This window comes from Spermophilus citellus (assembly GCF_964194105.1).
Source record: "Spermophilus citellus genome assembly, chromosome: 9".
NCBI lineage: Eukaryota > Metazoa > Chordata > Mammalia > Rodentia > Sciuridae > Spermophilus > Spermophilus citellus.
In genome coordinates this window covers 8831507-8850550 of record NC_138191.1, presented here as the reverse complement: position 1 = coordinate 8850550, position 19044 = coordinate 8831507, and the positions used below count along the sequence as shown (strand labels likewise).

Here is a 19044-nt window from a genome sequence, read left to right as displayed (position 1 = left end):
TCTTTGAATTCCATTCCTAGTCGGGGGTGGGGGAAGAGAAAACAGAAACAAAATAATAAACATTGTATTTCTATTTATTAGTAGAAAAGACAGATCTAATCTATATTAGATCTGATCTGAGTTGATCAAGAATTATATAGTTCTGGAATGTTCGGGGTGACTAGGACGGAGTGCATGCACACACACACACACACACACACACACACACACGTGCACACAGCATGTTGAGATGACATGTTCTACTTAGGATTGTGATCGTATTTACATCAACGTATACCTTTGTCAAAAACCATGACATCATATATTTATAATGGGTTCACTTCAATGTACGTTCATCGTATCTCAATAAACTGATTTTTAAAAGCCTTTCAGTCTGTGGAGAAGGAGGAAAACATTTTTAGCTGATGAAGTCATGAGGCCACTGGAGCAGGACATGCGTGACCACAGGGGAAGAGACACAAAGCAGCACCATGTATGCAAAAGCAGCTTTACACCCCGGCTTGCACTAAGGACTCCATAGTCTCAAAGAGGAGACTTCTGTGTGGTCCCCGACACTTTAACCTTGGCCATCCTTGTCTCCACATGGGCTTTCTCACGCCTGGGAGCAAAGGTGTGGGCCCACCGTCTGGTTTCAGCCATTTCCTGGGGACCATTAGTCTGCTTCCCCACATGCTCTCGTTCTCCTTTATTTCTGTGCATAACTGACCACTCATTTTTTTTTCTCTCTCCATCTTCCTCTTTGGACTTGATACCTGGATGCAGATGTCAGTATTGGATGGCACCTTTCCACATTTCTTAATGGCTCAGCTTCCATTTTTTTGGTCTGTCTATTTGCAACCCTAAATACTCAAAGATTGAAAAAACTGGAAATTAAGGTCATTTATCCTCTAATTCACAGTCTGAATTACACACAGGCTTCAGGTACCAAGAACTGGTAGTTCAAAGTGATAAGGAAAGCCATGAGAGGGGTTCTAGATATCCGGATTTGGGATGAAGAAAGAGAAATATCACAAATGTCAGTCAGGGTAAATAGTGAACTCCTCCTTAGCGTTCAGAGGCTGATTTGCATATGCCTATTTTCTCTATTTTATTTTCATATACTGTAATATTTTATTATGGATTGTAATTTCCCATGTTTTTGTTTCTCAGCTGTTTTATGCTTATTTATTGGCACACCAAAAGTTCCAGTATGAAAGCTTGTAAACATATGAATAGTTTGACCCTGTGCAGATCATTCTATGAGACAGCTGTCAGATGTGACCTGGTGACCACCCCATCCATCCGTAGCTTAATGATGTTTGCCTGGCGTGACTTTTCTAGAGACTGCTGGGAAACAGGGATGTGTTGATGAGACCATGGAGGGGACAAAGATGAAAGTGTGCCACTTGAATTTCAGAAGGTCTATATCATGGTGAGACCCACTGAAGTCAGAAACTGTCTTGAGAGACCAGAGTTCTTAAAGGAGGCCCTCGAATACTGATGGACACGCAGTGTCTCCGAGTTGTGGAATGGCACCAAACTACAGAATATCTTTGATTTTTCTCAGCCTTCATAGGAGAAGAAATTGAACCTGGCCATTGGGGGGTTCTTCTTCCTTCTTCTATTTCTATAAACGTGTGCTGAAGGGTGAACTTCCGGTCCTGACTTCCTCAAACCTGAAAGCTGTCACCTCTTGACCTGAGGTGCATTATTTTTGTGTAAGAAGCATCTTCATTTAACCATCTTCAATCTGGTCCTCATGCGGCCGGGGCTCTTGCTGTTTATCTGTGGTGAGTCGGACAGCTGGGAGCAGGGTCTGGGGAGCCATCACACTGGGCCTCCACTTGCTGACAATCTATGGGGACTCCTGGGGACTAAGTCTCTGCCTGGCGAGGCTCAGGGATGCCCGGCACATCTCAGATCTGTACTTCCAACTCAGGGCTCAGAGTCAGGCAGAGTTTTGAGGAAAATTATCGTTTCAGTTTTTATCTAAGACGTGTTCACTGCCCATCTCTCCTTCTACCCTTAATTCTGTCTTTGTTCTTGATGGTTTCAACAGCCATGCCCCCCCCAAAAAAAAAAATCTGCACAACAGAAATAACCTTTCAGTTCCCTTCTTCTTATTATTATCAGCATTATTTTTTCTTAGCCCTCTTTGCACCCCATTCCTACTGTCAAGCCTTAGAACTCATCATCACCCCCTTTTTCAGGATTCCTCCCCACCCCATTGTAACCTGGGCCACTTTCTCTAACACTGTCTCCGAGGTGTCTGTGACTCCCGGCATTGCTTTTCCATGATCGGTGACCACACACCAGGTGCTCCGTCCCCACAGGACGCCGATTCCCCAGCCCATCACCACGACACCCCTTAATCTCTCAGTCCCCACAGCACTGTCCTGCTCAATCCTATCTTTCTTTTTTTTTTTTTTTGCACACTTTATATATGTGCCTGAGCAGCTGGAGGGGACTTCAGACAAAAGGCACAGCCCAGCTGACATCTCCATTTAATGTGGGACCCCAAATTTCAGGCAGCTCTCAGCACTGCCAGGCACTTTCCTGCACTTTGACGGTCCTCTTCTCTTGCCCACGATGACCAACGTTTCACACCTTCTTCTCCTAGATGGACCCCTTTGATTCCCATTTATACCCTTGCTTCATGGCACGTTGATAAAATAAAAACCACCAGAAGAAAACATCCTCATGCTTCTGCAGCCGCATCTACCCACTCGCTGTCCCCTGCGGTCACCTATTCTGCCTCCTCTCCCACTGTCCTCAATATCTTCTCTCTCACCCACCCCCTTGCCCATCCTTTTTCTGTCTCCCATTACAAATTTTCAGTGAGTTACTGTCTTTGTTTCACTTCCTTCCATCTTTTCTTTAAACTCCATATTTGATCTTTAATTGTATTAAGATCTGCTCTTTTGAAATAGTATCTGGGATTTTTTAACAAAGGTTTAGGGTCTCGTGGCCACCAGTACATTTCAAAAACCCATTTCCCTCACTTCAAACATCCCCTCCTCCCTCACTCTCTCCAGGTCAGATGGTCCCCTCTCTGTAACCCCCGACAGCTGATAAATGGCTTTAGGTCTCTGTGGTCCTTCCTTTTTCTTTCTTGAACCCATTTTAATTGGTCTTTCACTCACTGCTCCACGGAAACTGCTTTTGCTAATCAAGTCCACTACGTCCATGTGGCCTCACCCGGTTTCCAGTTTCCACTCCTCAGCCTCTTGGGGCATTCAACACTGAGGATCACTCCTTCTCCTGGACACATTTTCAACACCTGGCTCCCAGCAGAGTATATTCTGCTGGTTCTCTTCCCTAAATTATATGATTCTGTTGCTCCATGAACCCTTTTCAGCTTAAATTCAAACTTTTTTCTCCAGCTTTGACTCCTTCGTTAAGCACCTTTTATGTATCAATGGCTACTCAAGTATCTAATAGCGTCTTTTCTTTCTCCTTCCTTCCTTCCTTCCTTCCTTCCTTCCTTCCTTCCTTCCTTCCTTCCTTCCTTCCTTCCTTCCGTCCTTCCTTCCTTCCTTCCTTCCTTCCTCGCTCTCTTTTTGGTGCTGGGCATTTCAAGGACTTCACACATGCTCGTCAAGTGCTCTGCCGCAAAGCTAAACCCCAAGTCCCCTAGTGACCATCTTAAACTCAAACCTTCCACCTCTACCCGCCACCACCACCAAACCTAACCCATCTCTCCCCACATCTTCTCCATTTCAGTAGCTATCACACATTTCTTCCTGTGGCTGTGGTCAAAATTTTGAGTCATATTTAATTCATCTATTTTTTTTGTACTTTCTATTTCATATTAATTCTACTTTCAAAATTCATGCTAACACATGACCGTTTCGCAGCATCAGTGCTGCCTAATCAAGCCGTCACCCCTGCTCTCCTAGATTCCCACTAACGTTCTCCTGAGCTCTCTTGCATTTCTACAGCCTGATTCCTTTACAATGTCAGACTAAACTTGTAAATGTAAATGGACTCAGAACTGTTCAGGGGTCCCCATCACATCTAGATTAAACCCAAAATTGCTCTGAAGTCTGTAAAGACCCCCAGGACTGGCTCCTTTCAGGCTGATGCTCTCCACTGTCCCCCACCTGCTCAGGTGCAGGACTTGCCTTCTCCTTCCTCCCTAGACAAGCTCATCCCCACAGCCCCACGACCTGTGCATTTGCTGTTTTTATCTCTGCTAGATGCACTTTCCTAGATATTCCAAAGTCTTGCTCCCGAGTCTATTAAGACAGTCAAGACCATCCTAAGACATTCTGTAACATTTCTCTGCTCTGTTTTTCTTGTGTCACCAACCACTTTAGGAAACCATCCTACATTTATTTTGTCATTGTCTCCCTCCCAGCATAGCGTTAATTCTTGACACTACAGACTCTTGGTCATATTCCCTAGTATAAACCTGGTGCCGTGCACAATGCCTGGCATACAGTAAACACTCAAAATTATTTTTTAAAAGACCCCAAGATTAATAAAAATGTGCAGTACAACTTAAAGGAAACTTGGATTTGTCTTACAAGGTTTCAATAAAAATGTACATACCAAATAATATAAAGCAAAAACACAAAACCTCTAATTTTTAATGATATTTTAGAATGCACTAATGCATCAAAGATTTGTATGGAATTAAAATTAAGCCTTTGAAAGACTATTCATTGTGTGGATTAATACCTAAAATATGTTTCGCTCCCCCTGCTTGAGAAACTAATTATTCAAATAAGAATTTAACCTAAAACAATAGGCATCACAGACTAAATGTAATAGTGATAGGATAATATTTATTGGATACTAAGTAACTTTCAGGCTCTATTCTAAGCACTTTGTGGGTATCAACTCATTTAATCCTCACAAAAACTCTGCCAGGCAGGTACTATTATTATCTTATTTTGTAGAAAAAGAAACCAAAACACAGAGAGGAGAAACATTTTTAGAGTCACACAGTTTGTAAGAATAAACTAAAGATCCAAATCTCTGCCTTCTAGTTATAAAGCCTGCATTATCTCCCAATTTTTTTTTTCCTTCTTGACCATTATGACACCATCGTGGGGTGAAATCCTTGGGCTAGAAGAGAATCAGGAGAAGTGTCTATCCATTCTCTGGACCTAAGCTTCTTCTGATCTCAAGTTGGTAAAACAAGGGACTCCATGCCTTAGCCATGAGACCTTTACTCCCTTGCCTGAGTGTGTTGTGGTCCTGAGACGGTGAGTCCTGACTGGATCATCAAGACTTTTGACAGGAGGAGGTGGAAATGGGAATAAGAAGTTCTAAGAGGGATGTTAAGTAATTAAGAGCAAAGCTTTACTGGAAAACAAAATTGCCCAAATTACCTTCTTAGATGGTGCATGTATGACTATGTAACAAGGAATCCCACTATTAGTATAATTGTAATGCACCAATTAAAATAAATAGATTTTTAAAAATAAAGGTTATAATAATTTAAATAACTGTAAATAAATAGAAGAAAGACCATTAGAGGAAAGGGAAGCAGGGGAGGAGGGGAGGGAGAGGGGAAGTACTGAGGACTGAATTGGAGCAAATTATACTCCATGCTTGTAGAATTACGTCAACATGAAACCCAATATTATGCATAACTATCATGCACGACAAAAAAAAAAAAAATTAAGAAACAACAAAGTTACCATTTCCGAATCACAGATGACAAAAGTTATTGGAAATTATGATCAGAGGGAAAAAAAAGTGCTTTGGGGGTGGGTGTTCTGTGGGTGATATGGAATGTTGGTAAAGGAACAAAGAGAGGGAAAGACGGAAGGAAGGGGAGGGAGATAAATGAGGGAAGTGAAAGAAGGAGGAGGCAGTGACAAGGAGGGAGGGTCTATTGCTGGAAAGTCCTAGAGGAGTCACACTTGTCTGCCTGTAGGACTTCCTGCTCTGTGCTGATGTCTCCTGAATTTTCTTGCAGCTCTGCTCTGCGAACCTGACGGTGAGTTGCACTTCCTTTACTTCCTCACAGTCTGTCCCTCAGCTCAGAGCAGGAGACCTGTGGATGGCCTCTGAGCAGCCCCTACCTGTCCAAGATGCATCTGGTGACAGCTGCTGAGGTGTACAGACAGCAGTGGCTCCCCTGAGCCCAGGCTGCTGACCCGGGTCTGCCCAGCTGGGTGATCAGGTCTCGCCTGGCCTTCTCCTTCCTTTCTGGGACGTCTCAGCACAGGGATGAAGAGGCTATTTGCACAAGAGAGGCAGAGGGTGCCAAAGGCTGATGTTAGAAGAGTCTCTGTCCTCCCTGCCCTAGGGGCTTCAAGTCCCCTGGGGACTCTGCCATGGGTGATGGAGGAAATGCTGAAATCACAGAGCCATGGAGAACAACACTGAGATCCGTCCCCAGGCCACGTGCAACCAAGTCGTGCGGTGCCTCCTGCCTATTTTTAGCTCCCCTCTGCAGCCACAATTGTTGCCCCAGTTCAGTTTCCTCTCTCCGACTGGTTTATGCAAACGTACTTCATGGCTCTGATCCTGATTCAGAGTCTTGCCTTTCTCAGAAGAGGGGAGTAGGAGTCTTCTGCCATGAGAAATCTCACTAAAGCAGCTTCCAATATAATATTTACTAGAACCGCTCTCGTGTGCGTAAGATACTAACCTAAAGGAGGACGTTGTGCTACCTCCAGAACACAGAATCAGGGATTCCTGTGACCAGAGAGATCGGAATCACCTTGGCCCTCTGAGTTCCTTCCCTAATATTTGTCCAAGTCCAGCTCCTGCTTGGTGTTAATGTCACACGAGCTTTGTTCTTGATCTCTCCTTTACCCTTAAACTCAGGTGCCAAATTCTAGCCTAAGCAAAAATCCATAGTTACATCAAGGATAAAGAAACAAAATTTCTAGGTAATCTCTGCTGCCTGGGAAATATTGGCAACAAGCTTGACCTGCAAGTCTGAGCTCCAGGCTCTTGTAATCAGCCCCGTGTGGCTTCCAGTTCCACCTGCTCCCCTGCCCTGGATAGAAGCTTGAGTGGACTCTGGGTGCCCAAATGCCTTTTTATTCCTTTCTCTATTCAGCTCCAAAAGCTGTAATGCTCCTCTGTTTGCTGGGGACCAGCTTTCTGAGCACAAAAAGAACAGGGTATTCCATGCCCCAGGTCAGAGGGAACATTCTGGTAACCACAGATGGAACTGAGGTTTCAAAAGACCCAGGGAAAAGCCTTGTGTGTGTGTGTGTGGGGGGGCAAGCGGGGCAGAATTGGAAATGATAGACATTAGTCCAGGAATCACGTCTCAGTGATCCAGAGTACTCGTCGTTGGCATCTGGTGAGGGGAGGAAGAGGTTTCTTTCAGGAAAAAAAATAAAATAAAACCTCCCACATGTCAGAGGCTCTAAGAGTTGGATAAACACGTGCCCAAAGATTTGTGAGATTTCATAGGCTGCTGCAACTGGGAGTGCTAAGGGGAGAGGGGAGAGTAGAATGCACCTTCACCATCTTTATTTACCCAGAAAAAAAGCCCTAAAGGATCTACCCCTGAGGCCTAAGGCATGGACTAAATTTTCTTCTCCTGTGGCTGCAGCAGAGGTCTGCGTCGAAGTCCCAGATCAAGGGAACGGGGCTGTGTGGATGTCCACAGGGCACTTCCCAGCAATGGGGCTAGCGACAGCAGGGACACCGGACGCGGTCGACACAGAGGGGTTTGAGTTCCTCTGTGCTGTTCCCACCCTGGCTGATTCCTCAGGTCCACATTCTGCCTTTGAAACAGCGTGTGTCTGAGACGGGAGGGGAAAGAGAACAGAAGAGAATAACAACCAGGTGATAGACCATGGTCCACAGAAATGTATTCGCTTTTATTAAAAATCAAAGCTTCCCCGTCTCCAATACCAACTGCAGCGACTGTCTTCAATGTTGCTGCCCTGGCTCCCAGAAAGGGGTTCTTAGTTCCTAGGTAGAAACTTCAAGAATTATAAGATCCTAGTCACAGTGTTGCCTTCTGGAAGTGGCTGCTGTGGCCCGTGGCAGGATGTGTGAGGATGCACAGGGTGGGTCTGTGGCCAGGGGAAGCCCATGGGCCACTTGAGGGAACATAGGGGTATTGTGTGGCTGGGGACGGAATGCCTCTCACCGGGAACTGTGAACCCCACGGCCCTGCACTCTACTCTGTTTAATTATTCTCTCCAGAGCTGTTTCTACATCTTGTGCTGACAGCCAGGCCTGCCTGGCCCATAGAGGGCAGCTCACTGACCCTGACCTGTGAGACCCGGCTCCTTCTTCAGCCGCCACCTGTCCAACCCCAGTTCAGCTTCTTCAGAAATGGCCACAACCTGGGATCAGAACGGAGCAGCTCCCCAAAGCTCCAGGTCCCCACGGTGTGGCAGGAAGACTCGGGGAACTACTGGTGTACCATGACGACAGCGGGGAATAAACCCCCCAAACAGAGCCAGAGTTCCTACGTTGAGGTGCAGAGTGAGTATCTAAGGACCGTGCTTCCAGAGTCCGCTGGGGAGAGGACGGCAGATGACCTCTCCTGTCCCTGGGATGGTAGAGGTGGAGGGAGGCTTCAGCTATCCTCATATCCCTCCCTCTCCAGGGTCAGCTTGACCAGGTGGCAAGAGAAGGCTTGGTAGAAGTGTGTGGAATAGACTATTGGAGAAGGCTTGTGGTGATGGTGGGGGGGGGGCTTGATTTTGAAAGAATACAAAAAGAAAATTTTATTATTATGAACCATGTCATACCATATCAGATTGCCACTTCTGACATGATCTCCTACAAAAACCCAACATTGAGTCAGGTGCCAGGGTGCATGCCTGTAATCCCAGTGACTTGGGAGGCTAAGTCAGAAGCATTGCAAGTTTGAGGTTAGCAAGACCCTGACTCAAAATAAGAATTAAAAAGGGCTGGAGGTATAGCTCAGTGGTAGAGCACCCCTGGGTTCAATCCCCAGTACAGAGTTGGAGGTGTGGCTGGAGTATGACATTCAAGTCTACTACCTCCAGAATATCAGGAAGTCCCAGACTTCTAAAAACTCAACACTAGTGAAACTAAACCTGCTATCTCCACCCCAGCAATTACCATTGAACAGCTCATACACAGCAGGTGCCATTTTAGTGCTTCACATATATGTTTAATTGAAGCCCCACACCTGCAGGAGATAACTATCATGGCATCTCCATTTACAGATGAGAAATTGAGTCTTATAAAATAATTTGATCAAGCATGCACCACAAGCAAGAGTTGGAACCAGTATTCACACCCAGGCAGATTGACTCACAATTTGGACTTGTAATCACTATTTTACTGTTGCCTTAAAAAAAGAGAAAGCTTGAGACTCGGGGGAATGGAAGTCACACTGTCCTAGGCAAGGAGGCGATGCCACATTTTTCCATGGTGATATTATCGTATCTTTCTAACCCTACCACCAAACTAGAAGTGATTCCAAATCAGTAGAACCTCCCCTCCCTCCAGTCAAACTTTATCCATCATGACTTTGCCTCCTTCAGCTTTGCCTTGAAGACCACCATCCCTACTCCCTGGGCTCCAAACACTCCCTGCTTGGGGTTCTCCCACATTATCTGGTGTTTGTGCAGGAATCCCTGTCTCTGACGTGAGCTTAGAGACTCAGCCTCCAGGGGGACGGGTGATGAAGGGAGACAGACTGGTCCTCATCTGCTCGGTGGCTAAGGGCACAGGAAACATCACCTTCGTCTGGTACAAAGGGCATTTGGGTTTAAACCTGGAAACCAAGACCCAGCATTCACGGACAGCCGACTTCGAGGTTGCACCAGTGAGGGAGAGTGATTCCGACCAGTACTACTGCGCAGCTGACAACGGCCACGGCCCCAGTCTCAGTGGACTGGTGGACATCGCTGTCAGGAGTGAGTTCCAGTGTGGTGTCCACGGGCCTCTCCTGGGGTGCTGGGGTGCCTGCAGCTTGGCCGGCTGGGCTCCGTGTTCCCCTGGGGTGCCTTGGGGAAGTTGCATGGGGGGAGTCTCTGGCTCTACTGCACCAGTGGAGACGCGTCTCTGACAGTCCACCGTCCCTGTCAGTTCCAGTGTCCCGCCCTGTGCTCACCCTCAGGGCTCCCAGGGCCCAGGTTGAGGTGGGGGATGTGGTGGAGCTTCACTGCGAGGCCCTGGGGGGCTCTCCCCCCATCCTGTACCAGTTTTATCACGAGGACGTCACCCTGGGGAACAGCTCAGCGCCCTCTGGGGGAGGAGCATCCTTCAACCTCTCCCTGACTGCAGAACATTCTGGAAACTACTCCTGCGAGGCCGACAATGGCCGGGGTGCCCAGCGCAGTGAGGCGGTGACTCTGAATTTCACAGGTATAGCTTCGGTGGTGGGGTTGTCTCCATGCGTGTCTCCCCCAGCACCCCAGGAGAGGCCCATTGACACCCCAGTGCCTCTGCTGCTCTGCTCAGGACGAGGGTCCCGTGGGAGGAGCTGGAGATTGGGTGCCTCTCTTCTTCCTTCAATGTGAAAAGCTGCAGATCCCTAAATAAATAAGTACATCTGTCCTGGGAGAGCAGCCGTTGAGCAGAGCCCGCACCTAGAGGTCTGTCCCCAAACCCCATTCCTTCCCTACAGCAGCTCACCCCCAGGTCTCCCTCTCAGTGCCTGCCCAACCCCGAAGCGAACATCTTACTTCAGGGGTCGTTGAGGGGCTGCTCGGCAGCAGCGTTGGTCTCATCACTGCAATCCTGTTATTTTGCTACTGGCTCAAGAGAAAAATAGGTTAGTATTTATAGAGGTGGGTATTTTGTGACCTCAGACTTCACTGAGATAGGCTGGGAGGGTAACATGTAAACGGCAAAGGATAAATGTATGCTTTTAGCCACCCTACTCCGGGTCTTAAAAAGCGTGATATTTTTTAGTGAAATTCTTTATCTCCCCATATGTCATCGATTGAGGTTCAGCTGGTGTCATATTCTTCTGTGATTTAATTTTTTTATAGAGGAACATAATACTTTAATTAATCAGCCCCTGGAAGAGAAAAGCCCTTAACAACTCCAGCTAAGCCTGCTCCTCTCCTAGCTCTAAAGTCAGTGCAGAGAGTCTTATTTATCTTTTGGGTTTGCCAAAAGCTACTCCCTACTCCCCCAAAAGCTCATTCACATATGCACATGTTCTAATCATTGCTGGAAACTTCACTCTTGAGTGGAAATGCCATTTTCTCCAAGACGTTTCAGCGGATCACACGGCCTCCCATGGTTCTCTTCTGTTATGAATTCCGGGTGACTCAGCCTCCCACTTTATCACCAATGGCAGTTAGGTATTCCTTGGTGTATTGAGCTCCAGGCTCTTGCTCTCCCCTGAGCGAGTGGGAGATGGAACAGGAGAGGACAATGTGATATTTTCATTTAAATTCTAGACTTTTCCAGCATCTTTGGGCATCTCAACTATAACATGGCTGTGGCAACACCTGCCCGTGAGGATTTTGGGCAGGATAAGATCCCCATCCTCACATCATGGACATGAGAGTTCAGAGACCTGGGCTCCACTCCTAGCTCCAGTATTTTTTGCTTTGGGGCAGCTCATTTATAATCTGGACTGAGTCTCCTCATTTGTGAAAGGAAAGCTCTGCAAATAATTGCCCGGATGTCCTCTGGGCACAGGGTGGCATCCACAGTGGGCATTCTGGCAAGAGGTACATCCCTGTGTACCAGGGCTATAAGGGAGCCGAGAAGGAGGTTCCTCCATTGACAGGTTCACTCATCTGTTTGACTTTCAGGAAGATGCTCAACCAGGGACCCACACAGGTAAGACCTCTGCTTTCTCTGTAGGTGCTACTAATGCAGGAAAACAAGAAAAATTTTAACTCTGAATTGTCCTATTTTGGGGGGAGCTGTTTTCCTATCTTCTCATACCTAAAAATCACACCTGAGTTCAATGTACTTTGATTTTCTACTTCTGGTCTTTTTAAGTTTCATATAATAACTAATTGATCATTTTTTCTATGTCTATCCCTTTCAATACATCTTCACAATAAGAAAGTTACATTGCTTTGACCAGGACTGTCCATTTGTTCAAGCAGTCAATGTCTCAGCCAGTGTCTAAGGGTCTGTAGGCTGCAGAGACACATGAACATATGGAAAGATCTTGAGAGTCCTAAAGTATTTCAGGGTAGGTGAGGTATACACACATTTCTGTAATGTTAGACAGGAATAAACATATTGAAAAATTATTGATGACATTCTTTAGAAGGTTAGAGGAAGAAAACATTTTCAAATACTTCCTCCTAGGGCTACCAGTGTTTATTTGATGTATTTTATAGTGTTATTGTTTATGCCAACAATAAACAGATTTTTCTTTTCCAAATCAGAGTGGCCCTCTTTCAGGGGTACATCACATTGATGCCTGTTTTATTCTGCCTTTTCTTCAAGTTCCTTAGTGTGGTCAGCCACCTGTTTTCCTCTGGGGTGAATCATTCTTTCTCTATCCAGGATTTAGTGAGCCTTTATAACGTAAGTGACATCGTTTCAGGTGTGGGCTGTCCCACAGTGATTCAGTCAGCTAAGACCAGTGGAATACGTGCACTAGGGCGACTGCAGTGTCCACACTTAGGGCCACGGCTTATACGGTACAGGTGTGCCTTCCAGTTCCCTGGACTGATATTCTGTCCAGGACTCTTCCTTAAAGAGCTTCTCTCCTTGGTTGTTTTACGATCTCGGATAGATGGGTCTGGGACATCTGGAACGCTATTCCAGACAGCTCACGCGTGTTTCTGTGTTTGTAGGAGCCCTTCCAGGACTGAACCCCAAGAACCCAACTATCTCAACTCACCTGACCCAGTGCAGCTACTGCCTGTATACGAAAATGGTAAAGTTTCTCAATGACCTGGGCCAACGTAGGCATAGCATTTGAGTCAGCTTTTCATCACTGTGACCAAAAGACCTGACAAGGACAAGTTTAGAGGAGAAAAATTTATTTGGTGATTGCAGTTTCAGAGGTCTCAGTCCATAGACGGCCGGCTCCATGCCTTGGGGCTCAAGGTAGGCAGAAAGAACATCGTGGAAGAAGGGCGTGGTAGAAGAAAGCAGCTCAGGACATCACATCAGGAAGCAGAGCCAAAGTCCTCTCAACAGGGACAAAATATATACCCCAATGGCATAGTCTCAATGACCCACCTCCTCCAGCCAAATCTTTCTGCCTACAGCTACCACCAGTTAGTACCCAGCAGAGGATTAATGCACTGGTTAGGTGAAGACTCATAACCCAGTCATTCCACCTCTAAACTTTCTTGCATTGTCTCACACGTGAGCTTTTGGGGGACACCTCATACTTAAGCCATAATAAATAATAAGCTAAGGAGCTGAGCCATGAGCTGACCTCTGCTGGCCAAACCTGATCCTGCTGTGTCTCAGCCTCCTCTACAAATAAATGATCCATCAGCCTCCAGGGCTGGGACAGGTGGTAGACACACAGAGTAATCTGAATGATAGGAAGAAGGGACTTTGTCATGATGTTGAAGCCATTTATGGTCCTGCTACCTGGGCACAGCATGGCAGTTGGTGCTATAGAACTCTAGTTTATGTGCTAAACTGGATAATTCGCCTGCAAACTGTACTGGAAATTATTACTAATCAAACTGCTACAGCCTTTGGCCACACAACAGACCCAAATGTGAGTTCCTATCTATCAAGACCGCTTGGCATTAGATTACCTACTAGCTGAGGAAGGGGAAGTATGTGAAAAGTTTAACAGTTCAGACTGTCGCATCCAAATAGATGACCACGGACAGACAGTTAAAGACATAGCCAGCAATATCAGAAAACTAGCACAGGTGCCCGTCCAATCCTGGAAAGGCATTAAAGATTGGAATCCAATCTCACTATTTGCAGGATGGTTTTCAGCCCTTGGTGGATTTAAAAGCTTAATTGGCATAGCAGGTCTTCTGCTGTTAACCTATTTATTACTTCCACGTTTGGCTTCCCTGTGAATGAAAACTATTGGGTCTACTATAAAAATAGCGGTTAAAAGAAAGACAACAACGGAGATCATGACATTATATAAAGCTTTAAAGCCAAGAAGAAGATGATGATCTTTGATTGAAATAAAAATCATCAAAGGCGGGAATGAAGCAATCCAGAGACCCCCCTCCATCCAGAAGACCCTTGCCATAATTAAGCTTCTCCTCTTGTCAGATCAGCAGGATGCCTGCAGAGGTTACTGTGGTTGGTATTTCCTCTTTCTTGTATATGCCAGGTTTGCACACAAAAGCTGTGATAGAGTCAAGTCTGCAAACTTGTTGTAAAAAGCGATATTATCTCTGTTTTTTCGGTTAAAAAAAAAATCCTGAAACATGGAATAGAGAGAACTTGTCCTGTGAATCTCCAAGGACCTCCTCCCACCACCACTGGGTATCAAGTTCCAAAATCTTTGCTCAGAGAAAGAATTCTTAGGCGAGAGCCACCTCTGAACCCTGAAGTCAACAAACCTGCTTCCTGAAAATTCCTCAGGTGTCCAGTCTTCTGTCCTACTTCAAAGAGTCCTTTCTTCTCTTGCAGTGAATGTCATGCGTGGGGATGATGTGTACTCCCTGGTCTGTCATGTCCAGCAGGAGCAGGATTCGGGAGCAGGTGAGACTTGAGGCTGGGGATGAATTTGCCTTCTGATCTTTGTCTCTCCTCTTGGAACCAAGAAGATAATCATTTTTTTCTTTGGATACTAAGGTAGTCATACTAGATCGAAAAGCAAAATAATAATAATAGTAATGAAAATCAATCTAAGGGAAATACCCAGAAGATGATGAAGCCTTTATTAGTGGGCATTTATTGAAAGACTTTAAATATAAGTGGAATCTCACAGCATGCACTTTTTCTTTCACAGCTGAACACATGAGGACACAGGTGGAGAATAAGGTGAGACGGGTTCTTATTGGTTTTTTTCTCCATGCACATTCTCTGTTTCCCCTGAGGATGGTTCACAAACTTCTTAAATGATAGACACTTAGAGGAAAAAAAAATGTCATGATCTCTTATCTACCATCACAATGGAGGAATTTCTTTTTTTTTTTTTTTTTTTTAAAGAGAGAGTGAGAGAGGGGGGAGAGAGAGAGAGAGAATTTTTAATATTTTTATTGTTTAGTTCTCAGCGGACACAACATCTTTGTTGGTATGTGGTGCTGAGGATCGAACCCGGGCCGCACGCATGGCAGGCGAGCGCGCTACCGCTTGAGCCACATCCCCAGCCCAGGAGGAATTTCTGTACAAGGAAGTTTTGGAGTCTTACATGTACATTTGCTTTCGCAATAAGCATATAGGTTATTTGTAGTTCAATTGCTGCTATTTCAGCCCTGTAAACAAAAGACCTGACAAGAACAATTTCAGAGGAGGTAAAGTTTATTTGGGGCTCATGGTTTCAGAGGTCTCAGTCCATACATGGGGTCTATTGCTCTGGACCCAAGTGAGGTGGAACTTCATGGCAGAGGAAAGCAGCTCACAACATGGCCATCAGGAAGAAGAGAGCGAGCTCTGTTCATAAAATATATACTTTGAAGGTACCCCCTCACACACACCTACCTCCTCCAGCCACACCCTCCTGCCTACAGTTAAAATTAATCCATTGAAGTGGATTAATGCAGTGATTGGGTTAATGCTCTCATGACCCAATCATTGCATCTTTAAAATGAAATTGCATTATCTCACACAGGAGCTTTGGAGGAACACCTCCTATCTAAACCATATCGAATTTTTAAAAATTCTATTTATTTGAAAATATTTTTCCTAAAATACTGTTGGAATATATATATATATATATATGTATATACACACACACACACACACACACACACACACATATATCACTTAGTGCTGTTAAGGTCAACAAAACAGTGTGTGGCAAACTAAATTAATACTGAACAAAACTAAGCTCATAGTGATTTGTGTTATGAGATATCAATAATTTGCAAAACTCAAACAATTCAAGATATATATTGATGATACAAAGTCACTTTCTGAAAATTGTAGGTATCCCAACTGCACAAAGAGTAGGTGCTTAGCATTTTCGTGTGGTGCATTCTGGCAGCCAGTTATCTCAGGACAGAATTCAAGTCCTTGGGAAACTCTGGTGCTATGCTAAATTTAGTTTTCAATTCTGAAACCTTTAAAAATGATAGCCCATGACAATGGCCGTCAGGATGAGGGAAGGCCTCATACGCTTGGATCAGTCTGCAGCTCATCAGGAAGGAAGTCCTCTGTAAGCCTCCAGTTGGCAGCAGGCCATCTGAAAATGCTTATGGGTAATCACCATCTTCTAAGAGGCTCTTATTTACATGCTGTTGGTGCACCATGGTGGGAAGTATTCAGTTGACTGGGGAGGAGGGTTGGTAGACTTCTGTTTTTTTATTGCAGAAAATACACATAACACAGAATTGCTGTTTGTATGTTCTCCTTGTCTGTTGTCCTCTGATCCTATCCATGTGACTTTGCGTTCAGGTCTCTGCAGACATCTATTCTAGGCTGAGGAAGGCAAACATTGCAGATGTGGACTATGACGACACTACGTAAGGTGATGGAAGACTCTGCTCTTCAAAACCCATCCATGCCCCGAGCCTCGGACCAATAGGATCTTCACAGATTCTCAGGAGTCAGATTTCCAGTCTACCTCATCCACATGCTTTTTTTCTGTGAGAAAATTCCTTCATTGACTATGAAGTGAAGTTGGCACAAGTCCTGAAAAAACCACCCAGGAGAACCAACATAGACCAAGGACAGGGAAGGATTTTGTTACCAGAAACTGACTCCTGTTTATTTTTTTTTTTTGGGGGGGGGAGGGGTCGAATTGTGAATTTCTCTCTCTTTTTTTTTTTTTGCAAGAGGAAACAGGGTGAAATAAAAGAAGTGAGCTATTGGAGAGGAGGACAAGGACACTGAAAGTAGATGCCAAAGTGAGCGATTTTGCATGACTGCTCTGTAGAGAGAGCTGGTCTGTTGATCTGTACAAGAGCACACAGTACCGAGCCTCCATAGTGCTGTTTGCCTCAACTGTCCTCTTTCCACCTAAAATATCATATTCAGTGCATTTTGAAGCACCATTATCCAATTAGAATTAAAACATTTACATAAGAATTTATTGCATTTGCACTCGATTTTAATGACATAGTTTGCGTAACAGGCCAATCTCAACACCTCCATACTAGTCTTTGTGTCACAGTCCTGAGTTCTGTCTTTGTTGAAGCCTCTAGATGCTTTATGAACACAGTGCAACTTCTTCCATCTTCACACTCTTTGAAAACATGGTAATATACCTTGGAACCTGTTTTAATTTTTGAATCAAGCATGTGCTCATCCATAAATTTAACCAATATAGAGATACACAAAATAAAACAACAAAATAAAATGAAACTTGCTCTATAAGCCAATACCACAAATGGCAAGTTTTGTTTTTGTTTCATTTTATTTTTGTCTGTGGTTCTGGGGATTGAACCCAGGGCCTTGTACATGCTAGCCAAGTGCTCACGTCCAAGCCACATCTTCATGCCCACAAATAGCAAGATTTTTTTTTTAAAGCTTATGTATGGGGCTGGGGATGTGGCTCAAGCGGTAGCGCGCTCACCTGGCATGAGCGGCCCAGGTTCGATCCTCAGCACCACATACAAACAAAGATGTTGTGTCCGCTGAAAACTAAAAAAATAAATACTAAAAAATTCTCTCTTTCTCTCCTTCTCTCACTCTCTCTTTAAAAAAAAAAAAAGAAAAAAGCTTATGTATTTCTCCAGTTACATACATATAGATACCTAAAAGCATGCCTATTTAATAAGCTATGAAATACTTCAAAATCTGTATATAGAGATCCTTATGCCATTTTAAAAGTCTGTATAGTATTCTGTTGTATAGCTAAGTCATAATGTACTTTGTTTTTTGTTGCAGAAAATATACATAACACAAAATTGATCATTTCAACAATTTTTAAGTGTATAATTCAGCGGCATTAAGTATTATCATAACATCATTTAATTCTTTTGCTTAGTGATGAATATTACAGTGGTTTCCAAAATTTTATATTATAAACACAAAGCTCAAATGTCTTTATATAAGCATACTGATATACTCGTGCTAGATTATCTAAATTTGTAAATTTGGGATTACTGCATCTTAGATTATATGCATTAAATAAATATTTTTGTCTTCTTAAGTTTCTCCCAGTGATGCTGCACCAATTTACATACCCACCAACAGTGTATGAGAGAATCAATTTGTGGGGGAAGGTATCATTGTTAATTCAATTTATTTTTCAAAATTATTTATGTGGTTGGGGACTATTCCATAAATTCACTGTTAATTTATAGTTCTTCAAAGAGTTTTTGTGTTTAGTCTTTGCCCATTTTTTTATGCATTGTTTCTTCTTATAGCTGTTATAGGAACTATATATCAAGGCATGATTTATGTGCAGTGAAATGCACATATTGCATGTGCATAATTTAATAGATGCACACATCTGAGACTTCCAAACCTCTATCATGATATGGAATTTTTCGTACAGAAAGTTTCCTCATTCTCACAGCCAGTCAATTTCTTCTCCTCTCAAAAACAATTACTGAATTATGTGTCTTTGGTCCATTTCCCCGTTGTGTGTGATGCAAATGTTTATGTCTCAATATTCGTTTTATGTTTTGTTTATAAGGAATTTTAAAATATAGAAGGCTAGTTTTCCTACAGCTATTCTTCACAGAACTAGAAAAATCAGTCCTTACGTTCATTTGGAAGAATAAGAGACTCAGAATAGCCAAAGCAACCTTGAATAAGAAAAGTGATGCAGGAGACATCGTAATACTTGATCTCAAATTATACCACTCAGCTATAGTAACAAAACAACATGGTATTGGCATCCAAGTAGACATAGAAGTCAATGGAATAGAATAGAAGACTCAGAGACAAAACCACATAATTACAATCATCTGATACTTCACAAAAGTCCCAAATACATATGTTGGAGTAACGATACCTTTTTTTTTCATTTTTTAAATTTGTTCTTTTTAGTTATTTATGACAGTAGAATGTATTTTGACTTATTATACATACATGGAGTATAGCTTCCCATTCTTGTGGTGGTACATGATGTGGAGTCACACTGGTCATGTATTCACATATGAACACAGAAAAGTTATGTCT

At 43.9% G+C, this 19044-nt stretch overlaps 1 protein-coding gene across 1 annotated transcript; it reads left to right on the top strand.

Annotated features, from left to right (window-relative positions):
- The first annotated feature begins 1671 nt into the window (after window positions 1–1671).
- On the top strand, window positions 1672–16633 carry FCRL1 (Fc receptor like 1). The gene is made up of 11 exons (XM_081308850.1): window positions 1672–1769; window positions 5912–5932; window positions 8113–8397; window positions 9519–9806; window positions 9979–10257; window positions 10520–10666; window positions 11664–11691; window positions 12669–12751; window positions 14440–14511; window positions 14762–14793; window positions 16369–16633. The coding sequence occupies exons 1-11, from the start codon at window positions 1739–1741 to the stop codon at window positions 16438–16440; spliced, it is 1338 nt and encodes a 445-aa protein (XP_081164976.1). The 5' UTR covers window positions 1672–1738; the 3' UTR covers window positions 16441–16633.
- The last annotated feature ends 2411 nt before the right edge of the window (window positions 16634–19044 follow it).